We start from the raw sequence: 19,575 nt of genomic DNA on the forward strand, positions 1-19,575 counted from the left end.
GCCGGGGGGGTCGCGAAACGTCAGTATTGCTCTGAGGAACATTCGTTTCTCCCAGCTGCTCCTAGTAGCTCGTGCAAATTATGCAAACATTTGCATAGCCTCTCGGAGTGCAAGTTCCCAGGCTCTTTTCCTTCTGCGCCCCATGGGTTTTACCGTAGCGTGCTTATGATTCTGTTTTTGAGGTGTCTGAGCATGGGGAAGAAAGTCCGTAAATCCTTGGAGCGCATGCATTAATGAAAGCTTTTCTCTTTGCAGGTTTTGCTGTGGTATATTTTGTCATTATGAGATGTCGTCTACCAGTGCTTCATTTGTGCAAATTAAATTTGATGACTTGCAGTTTTTTGAGAACTGCGGTGGAGGGAGTTTCGGGAGTGTCTACCGAGCCCGATGGATTTCTCAGGACAAGGAGGTGGCTGTCAAGAAGCTGCTCAAAATAGAAAAAGAGGTAAAAGTTTACTTTTCATTCACTTTGTCCACTGTGATAACAAGAACAGAAATTCTTTTCTAGTGTCTTACATCCTCTGGGTAATGGAGGCAAACCGCCTTGGGCTTTTTGTTTGTTTATTTACAAAACCCCACAACTGTATGATGTTACAGCAAAGACATACTGAGGGGGCTGATTTGAAGCATTACTGGTTTACTGTTTGCTGTCCTACCCCACTTTTCTTGTTTAGCATCTTCTCTTTGCACTGGCCCTGAGGAGCTAGCTGCACTTGTGGAGTTAGTAATTTCCCCTTGATACCAGTGAGCATGTTGCTAGATAGGCAGAGGTAGTGTTCACTGTCATTGCCTGATTCCAGTTTCTCCTCTAGACATCTGGTCTCTTACGCACTGTGGTTTGCATCCGTGTGTCCACTATAGCCTCAGTGTGTGTTGCCTCTTCCCTGTCTGCTGCAGGTTTTGATCTGCAGCAGATCCCTAGCTCTGAGTTGGTCATAGCCACATTTCAGCTTGGTGAGGTAGGTTTAAGTCTAGCCATTCTACCAGTCTCCTTCCCTCATGGCATCCTGGAAAACTGGACAGGTCCTTAGCAATCCTGAGGATAAAAGCAGAATTAACCTACTGCACCTTTACCAACTAAGGTTGGTTTGCTGTTTGGGGGGGTGGGGTTTGTTGGCTTTTTTTTAATGTTTTTAATACGATTTTTAGGTTTGCCTGAAAATCCCTTTCACCCCTCAACTTTGTACAGTCACAGCAGAGACATGGCATATGTGGTCCTCACAGTGCTCCAGTCTGCCTGCTGCTCACCACCACAGATGGAGCAGTGAGGACACATCAGTGTAGTGATGGATTGCACAGTTACTGAACTGCTGTTCCAGCATGACTATATCTAACTTGTGTACAACATCCTCAGAGCGTTTTAGGAAGACAGTAGCAAGCTGGAGAACAGCAGAGCAGCGCTAGGGATAATATGCTTAGTAAATAATCAGACACCAAAGTTCATCCACTGCTGCAGCAACCGAGCTGGTATGATTATGTCATGCTTAGTGATGTGATAAGCATGTTTGATCATGATTAAGCAAGTTGCTGTCTCAAATAATCTAGAAGGATCTCGTGATTTTTCCAGAATGGTGGAAGATTTATACATTCTGTCTGATCTCAGTTTATACTGTTCTGTTTATTTCTACTATTTGTTAATATCACAAGATACACGAAGACGAGTAAAACTGATGCTATGCAGTATCAGTGACATGCTCCTTAAAAGTCATCTGTCTGGCAGATCTCAGTAGTGATCACTGAAATACCTTTATTGCATGTCTGTTTCTGGGGGGACTGCACCTGTGTCTGTGCTAGACCTGTTGCTATATATATACTTCAAGCATTTTTGAAAGAAAATTGGAAAACAGTGTTACTGCATCTTGTGATGGCATAAACCTTAGTGGAATGGGAAATGATGGAGAAAGAAGGACAGACCTATGTATTACTTGATACAGTTGGACCATGTAGCAAAACTACATTTTTAAAAAACAGCCCAACACAAAGTTCAGCTTATAGTAACAAGGAACACAGGTTGTACACTAGGAAAAGGAAACCATATGCCAGAAAGAATTGATTATTTAAGGGTTTACTTAGGAGTTATTGAAGACTTGCAACTTGTTAAGCGCTCATACCATGGTGCTGTTAGGCAAATTAGGTTAATGTTCTTGCATATCTAAATGAGGATCAAGTCATCTGTAAGAACCAGATGTACTTCATCTTGGTATGTGGCACTGGGCAAATTGTTGTTAGGCAGTAGGTGCAGACTGGTTCTGTTGTGTTTAAAAGACTGTGAGTGAAATGAAAGGACAGCCCAAGGGGGACAGCAAAATGCACAGTGGGAAGTTAAGGAGAGTGGGGTTGTCAAAAGGGGGTGATGGATATCATCCATCAGGATGAGTTGACATAAGGAGAGGAAGTGCCTTCCAGCAAAAATTTGTGTGTTTTCCTTCAGGCTTTCCTTTGCAGCTTAAACTAACAAGACAGGTTATGTCTGGGAGCAGCTTGGTGTGGGCACTTTATCTTGAATAAAGGTTTCTGTGAAGGCAGCAGAGAGGCAAGTGGTGATGCCTTAAATAAGTCTATCAAGCTTTGGCAGAACTTGTCTGTCAGCAACCTTAGAGAATTGAAAATAAGAACTTGTTTACAAAAACTGCATTTTCATATGGAGAAAATGGTGGGCTTGTTTAATCTAGTGCAGAAAGTTATTGCAAGAACTTTGGACTTTGAAGCCAGACAAACTGGAATGGAAAAAAAGCACAAATTATTAGGAGTGAAGATGAGTAACGCTTGGCAGAGACAACAAACAGAAGGAGTGAAGATGGGGAATCCTTTTCATCTCTTTTTGTCTTCTCATTGAGATGTCTTTTTAGACAATTGTTTTTGTCAAGTTGAGCTCAGCACAGGAGCAGCTTGCTGATGTATAGTGTGGTCTGTGCCATACCAGAGGCCAACCTCAGTGGCTGAAAGGTCTCTTCTGACCTTAATGGCTGTCAGTCAGTTTACATATGTAGTGTTTTCATCTGCAGTGATGACAATAATGAACATCTGTGACTGAACTGTGCTGAAAGTCATGGTGAGGCAATGGCTGCTCTGATAGCAGTACAAAAATAACATACTGTATGTATCTGTGTTTAGTAGATATTTGGATGTATTTAATCCAGAAAACTAATTGTTACTGTTTTTAGCTTATTTGAAAGGAAGTGTCCTTTTAACTCCATGGCTGATTGTCTTGTATTTCTGTTAACTGCTGCCAATAACCCATAACAACTGATTAGAGGGAAAACAGAGGAAAGTTGTGAAAAGCTTGCTCAGAGGAATTTTGTGCTAGCCAAGTCCAAGGGCACAAGCCAAGTCAATAGAGCTGTGGTATCATTCTGCAAATATGTTGTATCTGTATGTCATTTTATTAAACAAGCCAATCACAACCAGCAAAGATCTTGCAGGTTTTATGTTAGCCAAGTGGCTAACAAGTTCTGACATGTGAAACAGCAATTTTAGTTCCAGCATAAGCCTACTAAAATATGTGCTTAGAAAAACTTAGAAATATTTGGAAGTGTGTTACTCAGATAGATTGCTTCAAAACTCTTTAAAATTTGAGAAATAAGTCTGCAATGCATTAACTTTTTGTAGACAGGCAGTAATTCTCTTCATGGGAAGAGGTGTGTGTTTATGTGAATAAAATAGGCCTAAATAGGTCTGCTGAGAAAAATGTTCTGCAAGCCCTTGATTAGAGTATCAGATCTGAAACTGGACAAGACAGAAGCTGATAAAGTAAACCATAGGAGTATGGCCTGAATGATCAAATAACAGCAAAACCAAAATTAAATTGCTGTTTTACTATCCATTAAAGCACTTGAACAGTTTTAGGTTTAGCAGGGAACAGGACTTCCTTGTGAATTGTTTTATGGACAATCAGACTGTCGGCGTGATGTTTATGATGCATGTGGCGGGAGTAGAAATGCCTCCTGTGGCAGGATGTGTGCTTTCTCCTTTTGCTCTAAGTGATAATTGTGTCCACTCATTGAAGAAAAATGCACATCTACTAGTCAGGAAGTTATTTGGTATTTTTGTGAATGAATTATTGGATAAGCCCATAATTTGGCTCCCACTGAAATGAATGGGAGAGATCGGGCCCAGGGGCCTTATTCTGCAAATTGCTAGCAGTTCTTTTGACTCCATTATCTTGAGCAGGATAACTGCTGGAGTGAAATGTTACCAATGTTGTTTTATGCCTTGCCACATTAGGTTTTCACTGAACAGTGCTCACCTCCTTCAGTTGTACATCTCTGAAGTTCACCTGTTATTTGTCACTGCTTTTGAAGGCAGTGCCGTTGGTGGTAGTTTGTTGGCAGCTAGAGTGTGGTTCTTCACAGGGAGATCAGTTACTGCTGGAGTTTCACCTGGAATTTGAATTTAATTTTAATATCACTGCTCTTTTAAAGTACTCTATGGTCCATCAGCTGTGTCTGTGCTATTGATGGGCAGCAGTATTGCATCTGATTTGCTTGCTTCAGCCATTACAACCAGGGTACTTGGGTACAAATCATTTGATTTCATGCAGTGCAGTTGTTCCCAGACCCCTTCAAAATGCTGGAAGTGGTCTGTGCAAGCTGCAGGAGAGTGGTGGAAATAAACCACAGTAAAATGTAACTGTAATCATATTGGGAAATGCTTAAATACATCTGTGAACTAACAGAACTAACTTGTGAATAAAAGATGTTAAATTGAGTAGGATTAACTATGTGTGCTTTGTTCAGTCATGTCTGTAATGCATGTGAGTTTTATGAGACTCAAAATTAAAACATGTTTTCTCTGGTTTTGATGCTATATTGCCTGAAGTCTGATTATCATGGAAGTTAATTTTATATTGTCAGGGTTTCTTGTATGTAATGCGTGTGCAGGAAGCTTTAGGGGATTTTTAGTGCTTCATAAAAAATTTCATATGGAATATAATGCAGCTTGTTCACTATTTTGATTTTTATGATCGACTTCTGGAAAGGACTGCCCAGAAAACATTCTGAAGGGGATGAGTTAAGTATAACCACATGCATGTCACTAGACTTAGCTCACTCATGTTTGCAGTGCTATAAAAGAGCATGTGGTAATTTTAATGTGGGTCATGAGAGTAAGGACTGGGAATGACTTTCAAGAGTAACAAGAGAAAAACAACAGAGTAAAATAAAGCAAAACAAGCCAAACTAAGCTGAAATTGATACTTCGTCCTGACAGGACTAAAAATAGTAGATGTTCTTTTTGCTCATGGTTTATAGCTGATATGGGTGCTGTGGTGCCAGCCTTGAATGACTCTCCACACTGGGTCCTGGCTGTAATGAAGGGCAATTTTAACACTTTTTTATTGTTTTATTAGCTCTTTCTAGGAGCTCTTACTCCTTTACCTTGCTCACATCTGAGTCAGCAAGTATGGAGAGTGATTCAAGATAATACCTTCCAGAAAATATCTGAATTTACCTGGTTCCAGCTCAGCACGGCAGGAATGGCAAGCCCTGCGTTGCCAACTCGTGGTCCTTTGGTGCAAGTGCTAATGAACAGTGAGAGAGGGCTGAGAGTGGGGGCAGTATGAAGGTACATAAGGTGTAGGGCTCAAATATAGGAACTTTCCAGACATATCTGCACCTATATTGAAAAGCTACAGAGTTCACAAAAATGAAAGGTTGTATAACCCTGAAGTAAGTGATGTCATGGGAGCCCTTCCATCCTCATATTCATTTAAAGAAATACTGCTGTATCTTGTGAATAGCTGACAGGAAATAAAACACTGTTTTTTATACTAGAGGGGTGTCTTAAAAGTCTTAGTTTCTGTTTTACAGAGTGGTTATTTTTCAGGGCTTTCTGGTTTTTTTTGCATTGGTTGTTGTTATATTTTGGCAAAGGAATTGAGTTGGATCACTCCTCTTGGTGCTGGCTAGGGTATTCCCAAGAGGTATGAAGAGGATACTCAGAATCCCTTATAGACTGGAAGTTGTCAAAATTGGTTCAGATGCTCCAGCTGTTGTATATTCTGTATGTTGCAGAATAAATCATTTTGGATAGGACACACTTCTGACTGCTTCTGAGTTTGCCCTACTCTTGGCTTTCATTCAAGGGGTATTTTCTGAAGGACTTTATTTTGTAAATGTATGTCATGTTTCTAGGTGTCAAGAATGTCACTGCATTAGATTTTCTTAGTGGTTGCTTTGGATAAGACTGCATTGTAAGTGTCAAGTAGCATATGTGTTGCAACCAAAATATTGTCAAAATCCCATTGGTATTTGGGAGGGAACAGTACAATGAAAGATGGTGTAGCATTGCCAGAATACAATTCTTCTTGGGAAGAACAGGCTTTAGTTTCATTTTGTCTGTTTTATGAAACCTCATTCCTGTGTCTCTGGTTCCTAAAACAATCTTGGAAATGCAGCAATCCAGACACAGAAACATTTTTGTCTGTATTTTGCTACATTTACTGTAGCAGGCTTTGTTACTTGTGTATGTAAACATTCTGATACCAAGTTTTTCATTAGATGAGTAATGTCTTTGAGAGTTGCCTCATGTTAAGTAATGAGTATTTGTAGTACCAGTTGTGTGGCTTACTGTTTTGTTTTTTTACTAGCTTAATTGAAGGTTCCTACTTACACAGGCTTGTGTATACACATTCTTTTAAATCAAGCCAATTTTGGGTTAATGTGATATAGACATCAGCTTCAATGAAACTGGCCTGTCAGGCCCAGACTGGGAATCCATGGCTTCAGAAGTTATTTTGAGTCACTTGAGACACAGTGACTGGCAGTGTTGTCATCTTAGCTTGCAGTAAATGAAAAGCAGTTTCACAAGTGCTGGGAATCTTGCTGTAGCCATATTTAAGGAGTTAGCCTATCCTTTTTAATCAGCTAAACCACCTGATTTTGTACTGAAATTGTAAAGAGTCAAGTGCACATGTCGTTCTCTTGACTGGTAGCTAGCTTTGAACTGTTGGTACATAAACAGATTTGATAAACGGGTAAATGAATAAGCTAAGATGCACCAGATGTGTCTGTTTCTTCCTTTTGCACATCTTTTGAATTACCCTAAACCTTGTAAGTGAGAAGTGAGATTACATTGCATGTGCTGCTGGTTAGGAACATAGGTGCAGCTGCCATAGCTCAAGTGAGTTATAGGAACTTACTGTGCACCTGATCCCTGGGTTAGGCATATCTCTGTGAGGTTTGGAGCCTTTTACCTCAGTTATCTTTAATTTTGGTGTTATGTTTGGGTTTTTTTTTCAGAAGGTCCAATATCTGCAGGTGAACTAGTTTTTATGCCAGTTTCCAACAAGTTATGACTGAATTGTTTAGAATAGGGAGAAAATCTGTCTCTGTTTATAAAGCACTCTTTCTTATCCTTTTTGCTATCCATGATATGCAGCCTGTTAGGATATTATTGCATATTATTTAGTCTCATAATTAGTTTAATTCTATCATATATTGTCTTCAAAATTATCCTGTCAATCAGCTGCAGGTTTTTGTTTGACAGTGGGTTGCTCACGTTGCCTGTAGATATTTAGCTGCAATTAAGGCTATTTTTCCTAGGGTAGGTTTGTTGTTTGGGATTTTTTTCTTTTTAAATTTTGCTCTAAATATATTTCTCCCTTTTCTGTTTCTTTTTGCCTGGACTCAGTTGTTATTTATAATTTGGAGAAGAGGCTGTGTTGCTTATTTCTCCATGCCAGCAACCCTTGACATCAAATGGCAGCTCTTTTGTTTCTCCTCCCATGACATTCTGTGACCCCAAACTTCTGTTGAAGTGATCAACTGCAAAATGGTATTTTTGGATGTTTAAGCTGTCCTGAAGCTTTCCTGTAGGAATCTCATGGATGCAGTAGAGATTCTTTTTTCTCCAAGCCGTGTTTTTAGGCTGTTGGAGGCTCAAGCAATTCAAGGTTGGTTCAAGTTAAGACTTGTCGAGACATTTCTAACAATATAGTTTTCTGAAAGTTACAATAGAAAATCACATAGTAGGTGAGTGGAAACTTTAGAGATGGTAAGTGATTGCATGTTTGAGTCTTGAGTGCTTTGAAGGATAATTTAAATGTCTGTGACCCACACTGAAATCTGTTGGCGTTGCAGTTCCTGGGAATGCCAATTAAGTAACCTGCACTCACTGCAGCATACAGTGACAAATTGTCTCTGATGATTCCAGAGTTGCTGTTGAGGTGTGTAGAAGTATTCTTTGAATCTGACACAGTTTCTGGGTTGTTGCATGCCTGTGTAATGTTCAGATGAAGTCAGAGGTCTGTGCTGCATTTGATGTGATCTGAATCTGGGACCATCAGTTTCTACAGGTGTATTCAAAGTTGTACAGGGGTGCCACAGTGCTGGGAACTCCAAACTGCCTGACACACACATGGGAGCAATGGAATTTTTAACAACGTGTTTTGTTCTTTTGAGAGTGCAGTAAAATAGTAGGACTAGATAGGTCCTTAATTTTAGACTGGCTGCATATGAGTTGTCTAAGGGTTTGGAACAGAAAAAAATCCCTGAAAACAAAGTTTAAGAAAAAATTTATATATCCTAACTTTAAGGCAAGCATCAAAATCAGTCTTTTTAATTGTAATGACACAACTAAGACTGTAAAAGTTATTTCATATTTACCTATTGCCACTTATTAAGGTGCTGATAGAGAAAGTTTCCTTTTTAAGATGACAATATAAACAGTCACAAGGAAACATTCAGACCTGTTTATGTTAGCTGGAGGCTGCAGAAGAGCCCAGAGAACAGCTTCAGCATTAACTCTTTCTCTCATACTCAGTTAATTGTGCTAACACACCAGGGAAACGAGGCCAATAAGGGCAAATATGAAGCTGCTCTTCTGATCTGGCTGCCTCCAAACTGTTCTCTTGGACTTTTGAAATGTTTCATCTGTTACAGTTCAGATACTGGAGAAGAATCCTTTTTGCAAATACATGTTTGTTTATTAGATTAATGTTTAGAGAATCTACATTCTGCATAATTTCTATTTAATAAGGTCCAGCTCCACTGGAAAACTGGAAACTGGCCCCTCTGTGGCTGCACCCCCTCAGCAAAGTTGGGCCTGGCCCTGATGTAACTGAGAGGGAACAGTGCCACACACCTTCCCACTTCTGCCTCTGGTTGCTTAATTATTTTACTGAAAATTTCTGAAAATTGAGCTCCCTTGTGGCTAAATGTTGTAGGCAAGGGAGAGAAAAAAATCATGTCGTGATACACACACCTGTTCAAATAGCTGTGGGTTTTGTGTTGGGCCACCTGAGTTTCCAGTAGCCACATCAAAAATAAGCATATTTTGTAAGAACCCTTGAGCTGCTGTAGGAGAAGTGATGAAACTATTGGTAGACATCAGAACACAAGATGCAGTTGTTTGTACAAGTTGCTCTTTGGGAGGTGGGCAACCCAAAAACCAGGCAAGCCTTTCAATGGAAACTGAGGTGCTCTACAAATTATCACCTGACAGAGGCAGAATAGGAAAGATGAGTAGGTTGTTCTGGAAACTTGTTGAAATAATCTAGTTGGTGCACTCTTGAGTGAACAAATTATCTTTTCCTTTTCCTTGGAAGAGTCATAGAGCAGAGAAAGTGTAGCGTGTGCCTGTGTGTAGTTAGAGGGGGGAAAACCACATAAATTGCTTTTTGTCTAATCAAATAACAACCTTAATTTTAGTAATGTCAGATGCATTTGAGGCTTATAAGTAGTGATTAGTGGGTTTTTGTATTTGTGAGCTGTGTACTTTTAATCTCCTAAACCAAGGAAGAGGGTTTTTTTACATGCAGATGTCTGTGTATGCTGAGGTGCTGCATGTGATATAAGTATGTAGCAACAGATGGCTAAAGTTCAGAGCTGCTGAATTCCTCTTTCTTTTGGATGTTGCCTGACTTGTACCCCCTGTAAGAGTTTATGAGCGCCCTAAAGGCAAATACAAGATCCAGAACCTCACTCAGTAGGACCATGCATTTTGGAGTTTTGCTTTTAACTTTTGCTTTCTCAGTTGTTTATATATTTGTACCAATGTCTTTATTGTAAGGTCTTCTGTCCGAGCCAGTGTCTCATCTGTCCTGTGCAGAAGTTGGCAGTAATGTGGTTTCTGGCACTGTGTCCCAAGTGGTTTACTCTGTTCCCATTGCAAACCGCTTCCCTGTAAGCACTGTAATTCTGGAAGGAGTCCTGCAATTTTTCCCTGACCGGGAATAAAACTCAGTCCTCCTGGGATAAACAAGTACTCTGTTGTTACTTAATAAATTTGAAATCTGCAGTATGATATCTCCTGCCTTCTCATTACCCTCTTTCTGTGCTATGCCGTGAGAAGGGGGATGTTCCCTGCCTGTTAGAGCTGTTAGCAGGACAACTGTGAAGTAACAGCACTAACAGGGTGCCTGACTCAAGAAATTCAGGGCAAGTGACACTTGATTCTGTAGCGGCACTGGCATTGCCTGTTAGCTGTAGTGACATTGGTCATTGCCTTGAAACTGTGACCAGAGTTCCCTTTTTGAGAAAGGAAAAATCTGCAGACCCATTTCAAAGACCAGAGCAGTTGCTTTGTTTGTCTTTTTGAATCTGTATTTCTGCCTTTTTTTTTTTTTTTTTGCTTGGTCAATGTTTAGAACTATTGTAAAAGTAAATGTGACATGAGGACTGAGATCCTGCAGCTACAGCTCCTTTATAATTACATATTCAGCCACAACTGTACAAAAGAAAACGAGAGTCCCTTTTCCTTTATGTACTGTATTTCAGTTTTCCCTTAGGTTTAAATTGGCATTTTGGGCTATGTTCGCTGGAGCCACTGAAGAGCTTATCAGAAAAAGAAGGAAACAGAGGGAGGGAAAGAAAGATAGATTTCCAAATGACAAGCTTTTGAATAGTCCAAGTTCAATCCCTAAAACAAAAAGTGGAATCTTTTTTTTTTCTAAATAATGTGCTTTACAGTCTCACCTCTCATCTTGAGAAACATGAAAGAGCAAGTAAAAGAGATGACCCAAATCACAGAGTCCTTTGAAAGAAGAAATTCAGCTGTTTTGAACACTTACAATCAAAGGAAGTGGTTTCCCTAATTATATGAACTATGTGAAAGCTCTCAGAATAGCTCTTCCACCCCAGGATTCCTTGCACTTTAGAAGTTTGCATAAAAGCTCACATGGAGAATCAGATGCAAAGTGTTTGATTCAAATTTTATTAGGCAGAAGTGAGCATACATTCGTATCTCTGAGTTTAACAGCTGCTTGGGTTTGGACCACAAGCCTGGGTTTGATGGATTTCAGTCCTATACTTTTAAATCTTTCACTCTTCAGGTTCTCTGGTGAGACACCCCTATCGAGAAAAGTGGAAATGAAAAAATAGAGAAGGGATAGAGGGGTCCCTTTGTGAGCTTTCAGTTGAGGTTTCTTCACCCTGATTAGGCTGTTCATTGTTGTGAAAACCCATCGCTGTACACAGCTTTTAAAAGAAAAGGAATTTTGCATCCTCAGATTTGAAACTGTATAACTTAAAATATATATTTGGAAGAATTGGGGATCTGAATTCTACAGCTTCAGAATTATTCTAGCACCACCATTTACTTCATCTCATCAAAATTCTGAATTCAGTAGAGTTTTTGAACAAAAAAAGCAGTATTTTCAGGAGTCTATTACACTTTGTGCTTTCTTTTGTACATACACAGTAATAAAGGTATGTTAGTCTAAACTAAACAGTGAGACATCTGAAAAGATGCAGGACACTTCTAAAGGCTTAAGATCTCTGGTTCTGTCCCTGAGGATACAATATGGAATAATTAATGGTTGAAATATTTAAAAATACTGTTTGCAAGGTTTGCAATAATATGCAAGTCCATCACATTTGCTCTGCACAACGGCAATCTCAAAATGGTCTCATATTCCCCACTCAGAGCAACTATAGTCATTATATCTAGATTTGATAGAGACAGAGGTAATTGATGAAATTGACCTCGAGGAGAAATCTTGAAATCCTTCAGAGTACAACAATTCAAACTCAAGAAGCAAAAAAGTCGGAAGGGTTATGACTGTCTTCCGCATATACAGGATCAGCCAAACCCTCTTAGACAAGGTTAGAAAATGGGAAGCTGTGGTATATGGGATGTTGTTATTCCACACCAAAGGACCTGTTGTAGGTTTGAATATGCTCTGTGCCACCAAAACATCATGGTGCTCCTGGGCCCTGGATCCAGCTTGTGAGGTCAGTTCATAGTGTTGAGCTTTGCTCAGAGCATAAATCAAACAGTTAGTAATTGAGCAAGGAGTATTGGCATTGCTAGAACAGGAAGAGATACAAGTTCTCTGCAGTGCTAAGATTCAGACTGGAATTGTCATTAGCTGCAGCATGATGCCTTCTCTTCAGCTTTTCAGGTACAGCTCATGAGAAAGAGGTTTTGTCGGACTCTGCACAGTATGACCCCAGTCCTGAAGTTCCTGTGGGCTTATGTAATACAGTCCCCACTTCCTCTTTGCTGTTTCGTTTATCACAGGTCCTTGGAAAGCACAGTGCAGGGTGCTGGAGAAAGTAGTGCAAGTCAACTGTTTTCTTTAACTGCAAAATAGATGATCTCTGTTTTATAACTGGCCTTTTAAATGTCATTCATTCCCCATTAGGGTATGTGTGTTGGTCCTTGCATATTAATTTCTTATGTGTCCAGAATTTTTCTAATAAAATGATGAAAGAGAAAATTCAAATGAAGTCTGAAGGTGCAGATTACTGGTGTGGAAGTAGAAACTGACAAATGGAGGAATGCCAAGGCCCAGTGTGGTTGCAAGATGTTCTTTCCCTTTTTACATGTCTACCCTAAAATAGATTGTGGCTGCATTGTGGAGTATTACTGCGATGCTGTTATTTTTGCATTCAACTGTCCTCTATTTACTGCTTTTCCTGTATCTGTGTCCTTTCAGAAATTTTTGTGTATTCATGTGTGTGAGAGCAGTTCTCAGAAACATTTTGCACATGTTAGAGAATGAGAATTAATGGCATGTGTGATGCTGTGATTTTTCCACTTTCCAGTTTTCTTTGGAGGAAATGCTCCTGGCTTGCATGTGCTCTGTTCCACCAAACCATTGCAAAGGAGTTGGAACAGGTCTTAGGCTTTGCATTCTCAGTTTGGCTTGTTAGTCAGTTTTGTTCTTTCTAGGGGGTTCAAACTGCAGAGCCAAGGCTGTGGCACAGACATGGGTAGAGGTTACAGTACCTCTGGTCATTCTGTCCTAACTTCGGGGAAGGAATTGGTTTGGGATATTGTTGTTTTGTCGGAGAAGAGCAACAAGAAAGTCAGACTTTTGGCTTAATTTGATATCCTGTGGTGGTACAAAAACTCTGAGTCTGTTCATGAAACTCAAAGCAACCACCTTCATAGGTCACTCTAATTAGTCTCACTCTTCTAGATAGATTCTTCTGGATTTCCACTTTCTGCAGAGGTCAGAGATACTGGTATTCAAGTTCTTGCCATTTTAAACAATTTATTTTGAGGGTAACCATTTGTATTCTTGCATAGATAATGATGTCAATATATTTTTAAAAGCATTTTCTGAAAGTAACATCTTTATATAGCAAGGATTAGAAATTAAGTAGTTGTTATTGCCATATCTATATAAGTAGGTAGCTATAAAGAAGTCTGGATAAGATAGGGAGTTCTGTGTACAAGAAATTAATCAGAAATAGGGGAAAAGCTGAAGTTGCATGTCAGAAATACATAGTAGAGTAGTACTAATAAATGTGGGTTTATGACGCTAAAAGCATTTTTAAAATATTGCTAATTTTCTCCAAGGTTTTATTTATTTATTTTTACTCTTAATGGAAAAAAGATGGAGATACCATGAAGGCAGCCTGAAGAATCCCAAGAAAAAATAAAAATAAACAATGGGTCCATGTTGCATAAAGGTAAAAGCTTAAAATTTCAGGAGTTTTGTTTAGGTTTAGTTTTTGACTAGTAGGGATAGCTTTTGAGCCAAGTTTCTAAGTAAAATGCAGTTTTCAATCTTAGACAAAGAAAAGTAACTATTCTGAAAAGCAGGTAAGGAATTTGTGTCTTGAAACTTTAGTTGTGTTGGGGATGGAGCTTGTGATCCATAGTTGTCTAGGTGGTAGTGTGGACATAGCCAGAGAGTTGCTGTGAAGTATGTTGTTCTGGCTATTGCTTGATGGCATGGTCCCAGCTGAAGGACAGTGATGCTTGGTTAAATTACAGTTTTCATGACCAAGATGGGAAAATACTTCAGTGTAAAGATCATGGCAGCTTTAGAGGAGTGGATAAGGATGCATAAGAATAGCTGCTGCTGTCTCTCTTGAATTCTATGCTAATTGTTCAGCAAAAGCCACTGCATAATGAGATTTGACCGTTTCTAGGTTATCTTATACATATTCCTTACAATTACTCTGCAGACCTCAGAAAAATCACTGTTCTAGCTCAATACGTATAGACACAGCTCCTGGAAGAGGGGATTGGCTTTGCCCATCACTGTCATACCAGAATATCTTTCCAACAAGGTACTCATGAGACTTAGAGTGACTTTGATCTCAGAAATAATTTCCTTGGATATTTTTCCACTTGTTGGGTCTGGAAAGATTCAGGTGTTGCTTATTAGCCACGATACCCTCTCAGCTGGAGTGAGCAAGGAGTCAGAAAGTTTCACCTTTTGTTATTCTCTTGAATTTTAAGCATGTCGTGGGTATTGTTTGCTGTTCTCCATAGTCGAAGCAGGTTTGTATTCAGAATGATTCCAGGTAGCTGGGAAAATTTCCCAACGTTGAGAAGAGAAATTATGATTGCTGAAAACAAAGTGCTCTGTGGGAGCTTAGGTATTTCAACCCTGCTGTTTAGTCCAGTCATCTATTGTTTCTGCTCAATTGCTGGTATTGCTTTGCAGCTGGAGGCAGCTTCGTACTCCAAATCTGCCTGAATTAAATATTTATAGTATTGCAAAACATTGCTCATTTCTAAACTCTTATACCATTACAAATAAAGAGTTTATGCATATCTTGAAAGGTTTTACTATCTGTGAGTAACACTAGTGAAATCCAAACTAAACTTGTTCTTGCCAGATCTTCCTTTTTCAGGTACCTTAATAGTAAAGGCTCGTATAATCTCAAGATGTGTGCTGCAGAATGTAACACTCCTGTTGGATATGTTTGGACATTGTGAATTTCTAGTTGAAATCTGTGTGGAAAATGAGTTATTTATCCATGATCTTCGTGACTTTTTTTTTTTATTATTTTTTATAAATAGCAGTATAACTGTAACTCAGAATTTTTTCAAGCTTATTAGACGTCCTGTAAGGATTTTCTGCAGAAAAAGCCCTTACTTAGTTTTGTCTCTCTTAACAGTCTTTTCTCTCACTGATAGCAGGTTTTTTACCCCCACCATGAGAAAAACCAACACATGATGCTTCAGTTACTGCTAGGTGGGCTCCATGTGGTTGTTGTACTGGGCTGATGGATGACAGTGACAGGAATGAGCCAGTTAGCTTGATGTAAGTCTTACTGCATAAGGCAGAGGATCTATTGCCACAGCACAAGGACAAATCCTCTGTGATTGTTAGAGGGACCAGCCTGCTTTCCATGGACTGAGCAAGCCTTTGCAGTGTTTTGACAGGCATATTTTGAATTTACTAGCTAGTACTTCTAACCCCATAGCCTTCCAATTACCCCTAAAGTGCCAAGTTATGTGCAAAGCTTGCTATAAAAAGTTATAGTAGACTATAAAACTCAGTTTTCTTTTCAAATGGTCAATATCCAATCCATTTTGCTACTAACATGTCCTATGGTGCTGCATGATGCAAATGAATTACTTTAAAATAAATTTCATAAGATGGGATGAGCCTATAACAGCAGATACCAAATTTATGTCTGTATTCCCTATGAAGACAGGCTGAGGAAGTTGGGGCTGTTCAGCCTGGAGAAGAGAAAGTTGTGTGGAGACCTCATTGTAGCCTATCAGTATCTGAAGGGGCTCCAGAGGAGCCAGAGAGGGACTATTAGGAACTGCAGTGATAGGACAAGGGGTAACCAGTTCAAAGTGAAAGAGGGGAAATTTAGGCTAGATATTAGGAAAAAGCTTTTTCTTGTGAGGGTTGTGAGACACTGGCAGAGGTTGCCCAGGGAAGCAGTGGCTGCCCCAACCCTGGCAGTGTTCAAAGCCAGGTTGGGTGAGGCCTTGAGCAACCTGGTCTGGTGGGAGGTGCCCCTGCCCATGGCAGGGACTAGATGAAAGGTCCATTCCAACCCCTAAAATTCTATGTATCTGTGATAGTCCTTCCCCATGGTACATTATGAGAGTTAACAAAACTGACCTGTCTTGGTAATGTGCTTTTGTTTTCTTCAAGGTTGCAACATAAAAGTCAATACAAGGTATTTAATGTGTTTGTTTCTATCCCAGTATCTCCAAAAATGAGAATTGTTTGGTGATATAAAACAGTGGAGTTTAAAATAATGGTAACATGATTATATAGCAATGAGAATGTATTAGTTTCCTGTATATTTCCACTTTTAGTCTCTAGGATTTGTAACAGCATAGGACATAATTTTGGATGCAAATTTTATGCTTTGAAACATTTGCTCAATCAAAATGCTTTAAAGTACAAATTTTGTACGTCATTGTAGATGTGCTTATGGGAATTTAATTCTGTTATTTACAGAAGTGCTGGTGACATCAATCTGAGAATGTAATTTAACTCTTTTCTGTATCGTTTAAGAAACAAGATGCCGTTTCTGAATACAGCCTGAATATTGAGGCTGTCGTCTAAGACAGAACAAATGCTGATAGAGTTTTAACATGTAAATAGGCTATTGAAAATAGCTTTTGTTTGGGATACTCTAAATGAGTACTAAAACAGAAGGCCAAGCTCACACAGCTTTAAATGACATGCAACCATAGTTTTAGAACTACGATTGCTTATTGAAAGAGTTGGTAACACATTTTTGCTGGGAGCATGCCTATTCAAGCATGTGATAACTCTGCTTATTTGCACATAGAAGGCCTCACTGAGGATTCTTTGGCTTTGCTGTGTTCAAATGGCCTTCCTCTTACTGAAGATGGTTCACTAAATTTAACAAACATGCCCTGAACTGGACAATCAGTGTGCTTTGCTTATTACTTGGGGATCCCAAAGCACAAAAATCTTTGTGCGGGTTTTTTTTCCTTAGAAAACTTTATGAGAACAGAAAAATCAGTAGGCAAAGTCCTAAATTTTAATTTTGTATCTGCTTGATTTTCTTTTCTGTGTTCAAAGCTGTAATAATTGCATAACATCCCTGCTGTGTAATTTTTACTTGTAGTTTGTTTTTCTGAAGTTATTTAAGTATCCCTTTATTGCATACTGAGAAGATAGTTTCTTAGCAATGACAGAGTAGTTAGCTAAGACTATGGTATGATAACAATCTAGAAAGAGCTAAATTATGTAAACCATTTCTATATCTTGCTCATTAAGAATTGTATGCAGTTTAACTTGCAAAAGGACAAACAATGAAGTAGTAAAATACTCTCTGCTGTGGATAATTTCTGATTTCTGTCAAAAACTTAACATGTTTTAAAAAGAATCATCATGTGGCTGTGTAATATTTATGTTAAAGCATATCAAACATAAATAACTTGTGGAAAAGTATGCATTTTTTCTTAATGATTTGTCAGCATTAAATTTAAAAAGTCCTAAGCCTGTAGTATTCGAAGATGTGTAAATTTCTAGTGTTTTGTAGCTGAACTGCAGCTTTAGATGCTGTTTGTCTTTAGTATTGTGTCTATAAATGATGTTTTGGGCTTGTTTACCTGGAGAAACAGGTGTATTGTAAGGGGCATCATCCCTTATTAGAGATCAGCGGATTCACAGGAGAGCATTCATGAGCAGGAGTCTAGAAATAAAGGTCTGGGATTTCTGTTAGCATTCTGTATCTTTTTTGTATGTGGCTGTCACTAAGAGAATGATTTTAATAAAACATCAGCTGGCTTCTTCCAGCTGCCCTTTTATTATACTGTAAAACCCCCTGAGAGTAGCTAAGTTGCAACTCTCCCAAGAACATGACAAAGGTCAAAGCCTTTAAAATGCTGTAAGACTGAGGAAAATATACCTTTCCAAAGCTGCCTTAAGTGTGTCTAAATATCTCCTTAATAAACATGGCAAACAGAAAAGTAACTAACCAAGCTTTTGCACAATGTAATAATAATATTATAAGGCAGTTAAGGAAGTTGTGTTAATCACATTCCTTAAGTAGCTAAGCTTGTCTAACTCTGATTTTGCATGGGGTTAAGGTGCCTCTTGCTGTTCAATTAACTGATTTACTAACAGTTGAATTGGTTGGGTCCTGGCTGACCTGATGGTCTCACCAGGGGCTACAGCTATTTCCCATGTTAATCCTAAACCAGTGTGCTCCGACCAGGGTGGAAGGGTGGCAGTACTTTGTTCTTTCCAGTCAGCTGCTCCAAAGGTGCCTGAAAGAAGTGGTGATTGAGTCGCTGTGGGCTCGGTTTGTTCGGACCCAAGCTAAAAAGTCTTTTGATACTGAAAAATCTCTGTGGACAGATGTTCTTTCGCAGTTCCAGCTGTGCTGATGGAATAGGCTGCTAGCTCAAACCCTTGATCACTTCTCTTGACGACAAGTGAGTGCAACAAATTTCTAACATATTTCCAAAGAGAACCAGGTAACTAAAAGATGCTGAGTCATTTGGTCTTTGCTAACTTTAACTGCCTTGGGATAGGGAGCTCTAACAAGAGCAGCTGCAGCTGCTATGAGTAGCTGGCAGGCAACAACACAGCTGTACACAAAGTGCCTCCATCCACATCCTCACCGTCTTTGTGGCTGCAATTAAAGATCTGACGATACAGCCTTGTCTGATTCCCCAGTAATGCCAGCTCAGCATCAGGTGGCCATTGCCCACATCTGCAGTCAGCATCGACCTTGATGACCTCGTCAGAGCTGAGCTGCATTTGCTGCACTGGTACAGGACAGAGCAAAAGCAAGGGAGGGCTTGGGTCATCCCAGTGAGCTGAGGCTTGTGCAGCTAGTAACAAGACCACACCGTCCAGCTGGCTTGCTTTGTACCCTCATCTGCTGCTGGCCATGCTTAGTATCTGTGTTTGTGATTTCTGTCCAGCAGTTGCTGAACACAGACAAGGCCTAGAGGAGGGCCCTGTTGTTACCTGTGGAAACAGCTGAAGATACATGATTATTCATGCATAGTTGTCTGTACTACAAGGTTGAGAGTAGTACTAGCAGGTCTAAAGGCAACTGTAGGGTGATGTCAGTCATAGATGATGTAATTGACATTTCGCATATGCCAATAAGTAGAGATTAAAGAGGCCATAAAAATAAATTATCCATTGAATGCTATGATCCGTACCATGGTGCATATGACACGGTTACACTGTTTGTACACTTAGGGATTACCTGAATTCCAAACTGTTATACTATCATTGTCTTATGAATTGGGTTTGATTTACAATGAGCCAGTAAGTGAGCAGTAAATTAAAATGTTTCCAGTGTAATTTGCTCTGACCTTGGATTTCTTGATAGTGGTTGAATTATGTAAACAGTGGATTAGGTTTGTTTAGACTTCTGAATCCCTTTGACTTCAAGAAATGGCATCTAGTCTGTAATTCCTTTCAGC

At 39.4% G+C, this 19,575-nt stretch overlaps 1 protein-coding gene across 1 annotated transcript in view; it reads left to right on the forward strand.

Annotated features, from left to right (window-relative positions):
• The first annotated feature begins 259 nt into the window (after positions 1 to 259).
• Positions 260 to 19,575, forward strand: part of LOC103809684 (mitogen-activated protein kinase kinase kinase MLT) — a 44,369-nt gene continuing 25,053 nt past the window's right edge. Inside the window, exon 1 of the mRNA XM_009082538.1 lies at positions 260 to 445. Coding sequence (XP_009080786.1) covers positions 287 to 445 — 159 coding nt within the window. The 5' untranslated portion in view covers positions 260 to 286. The remainder of the gene's footprint in view (positions 446 to 19,575) is intronic.

Source organism: Acanthisitta chloris, unplaced genomic scaffold (assembly GCF_000695815.1).
Source record: "Acanthisitta chloris isolate BGI_N310 unplaced genomic scaffold, ASM69581v1 scaffold17779, whole genome shotgun sequence".
Classification (NCBI taxonomy): Eukaryota; Metazoa; Chordata; class Aves; order Passeriformes; family Acanthisittidae; genus Acanthisitta; species Acanthisitta chloris.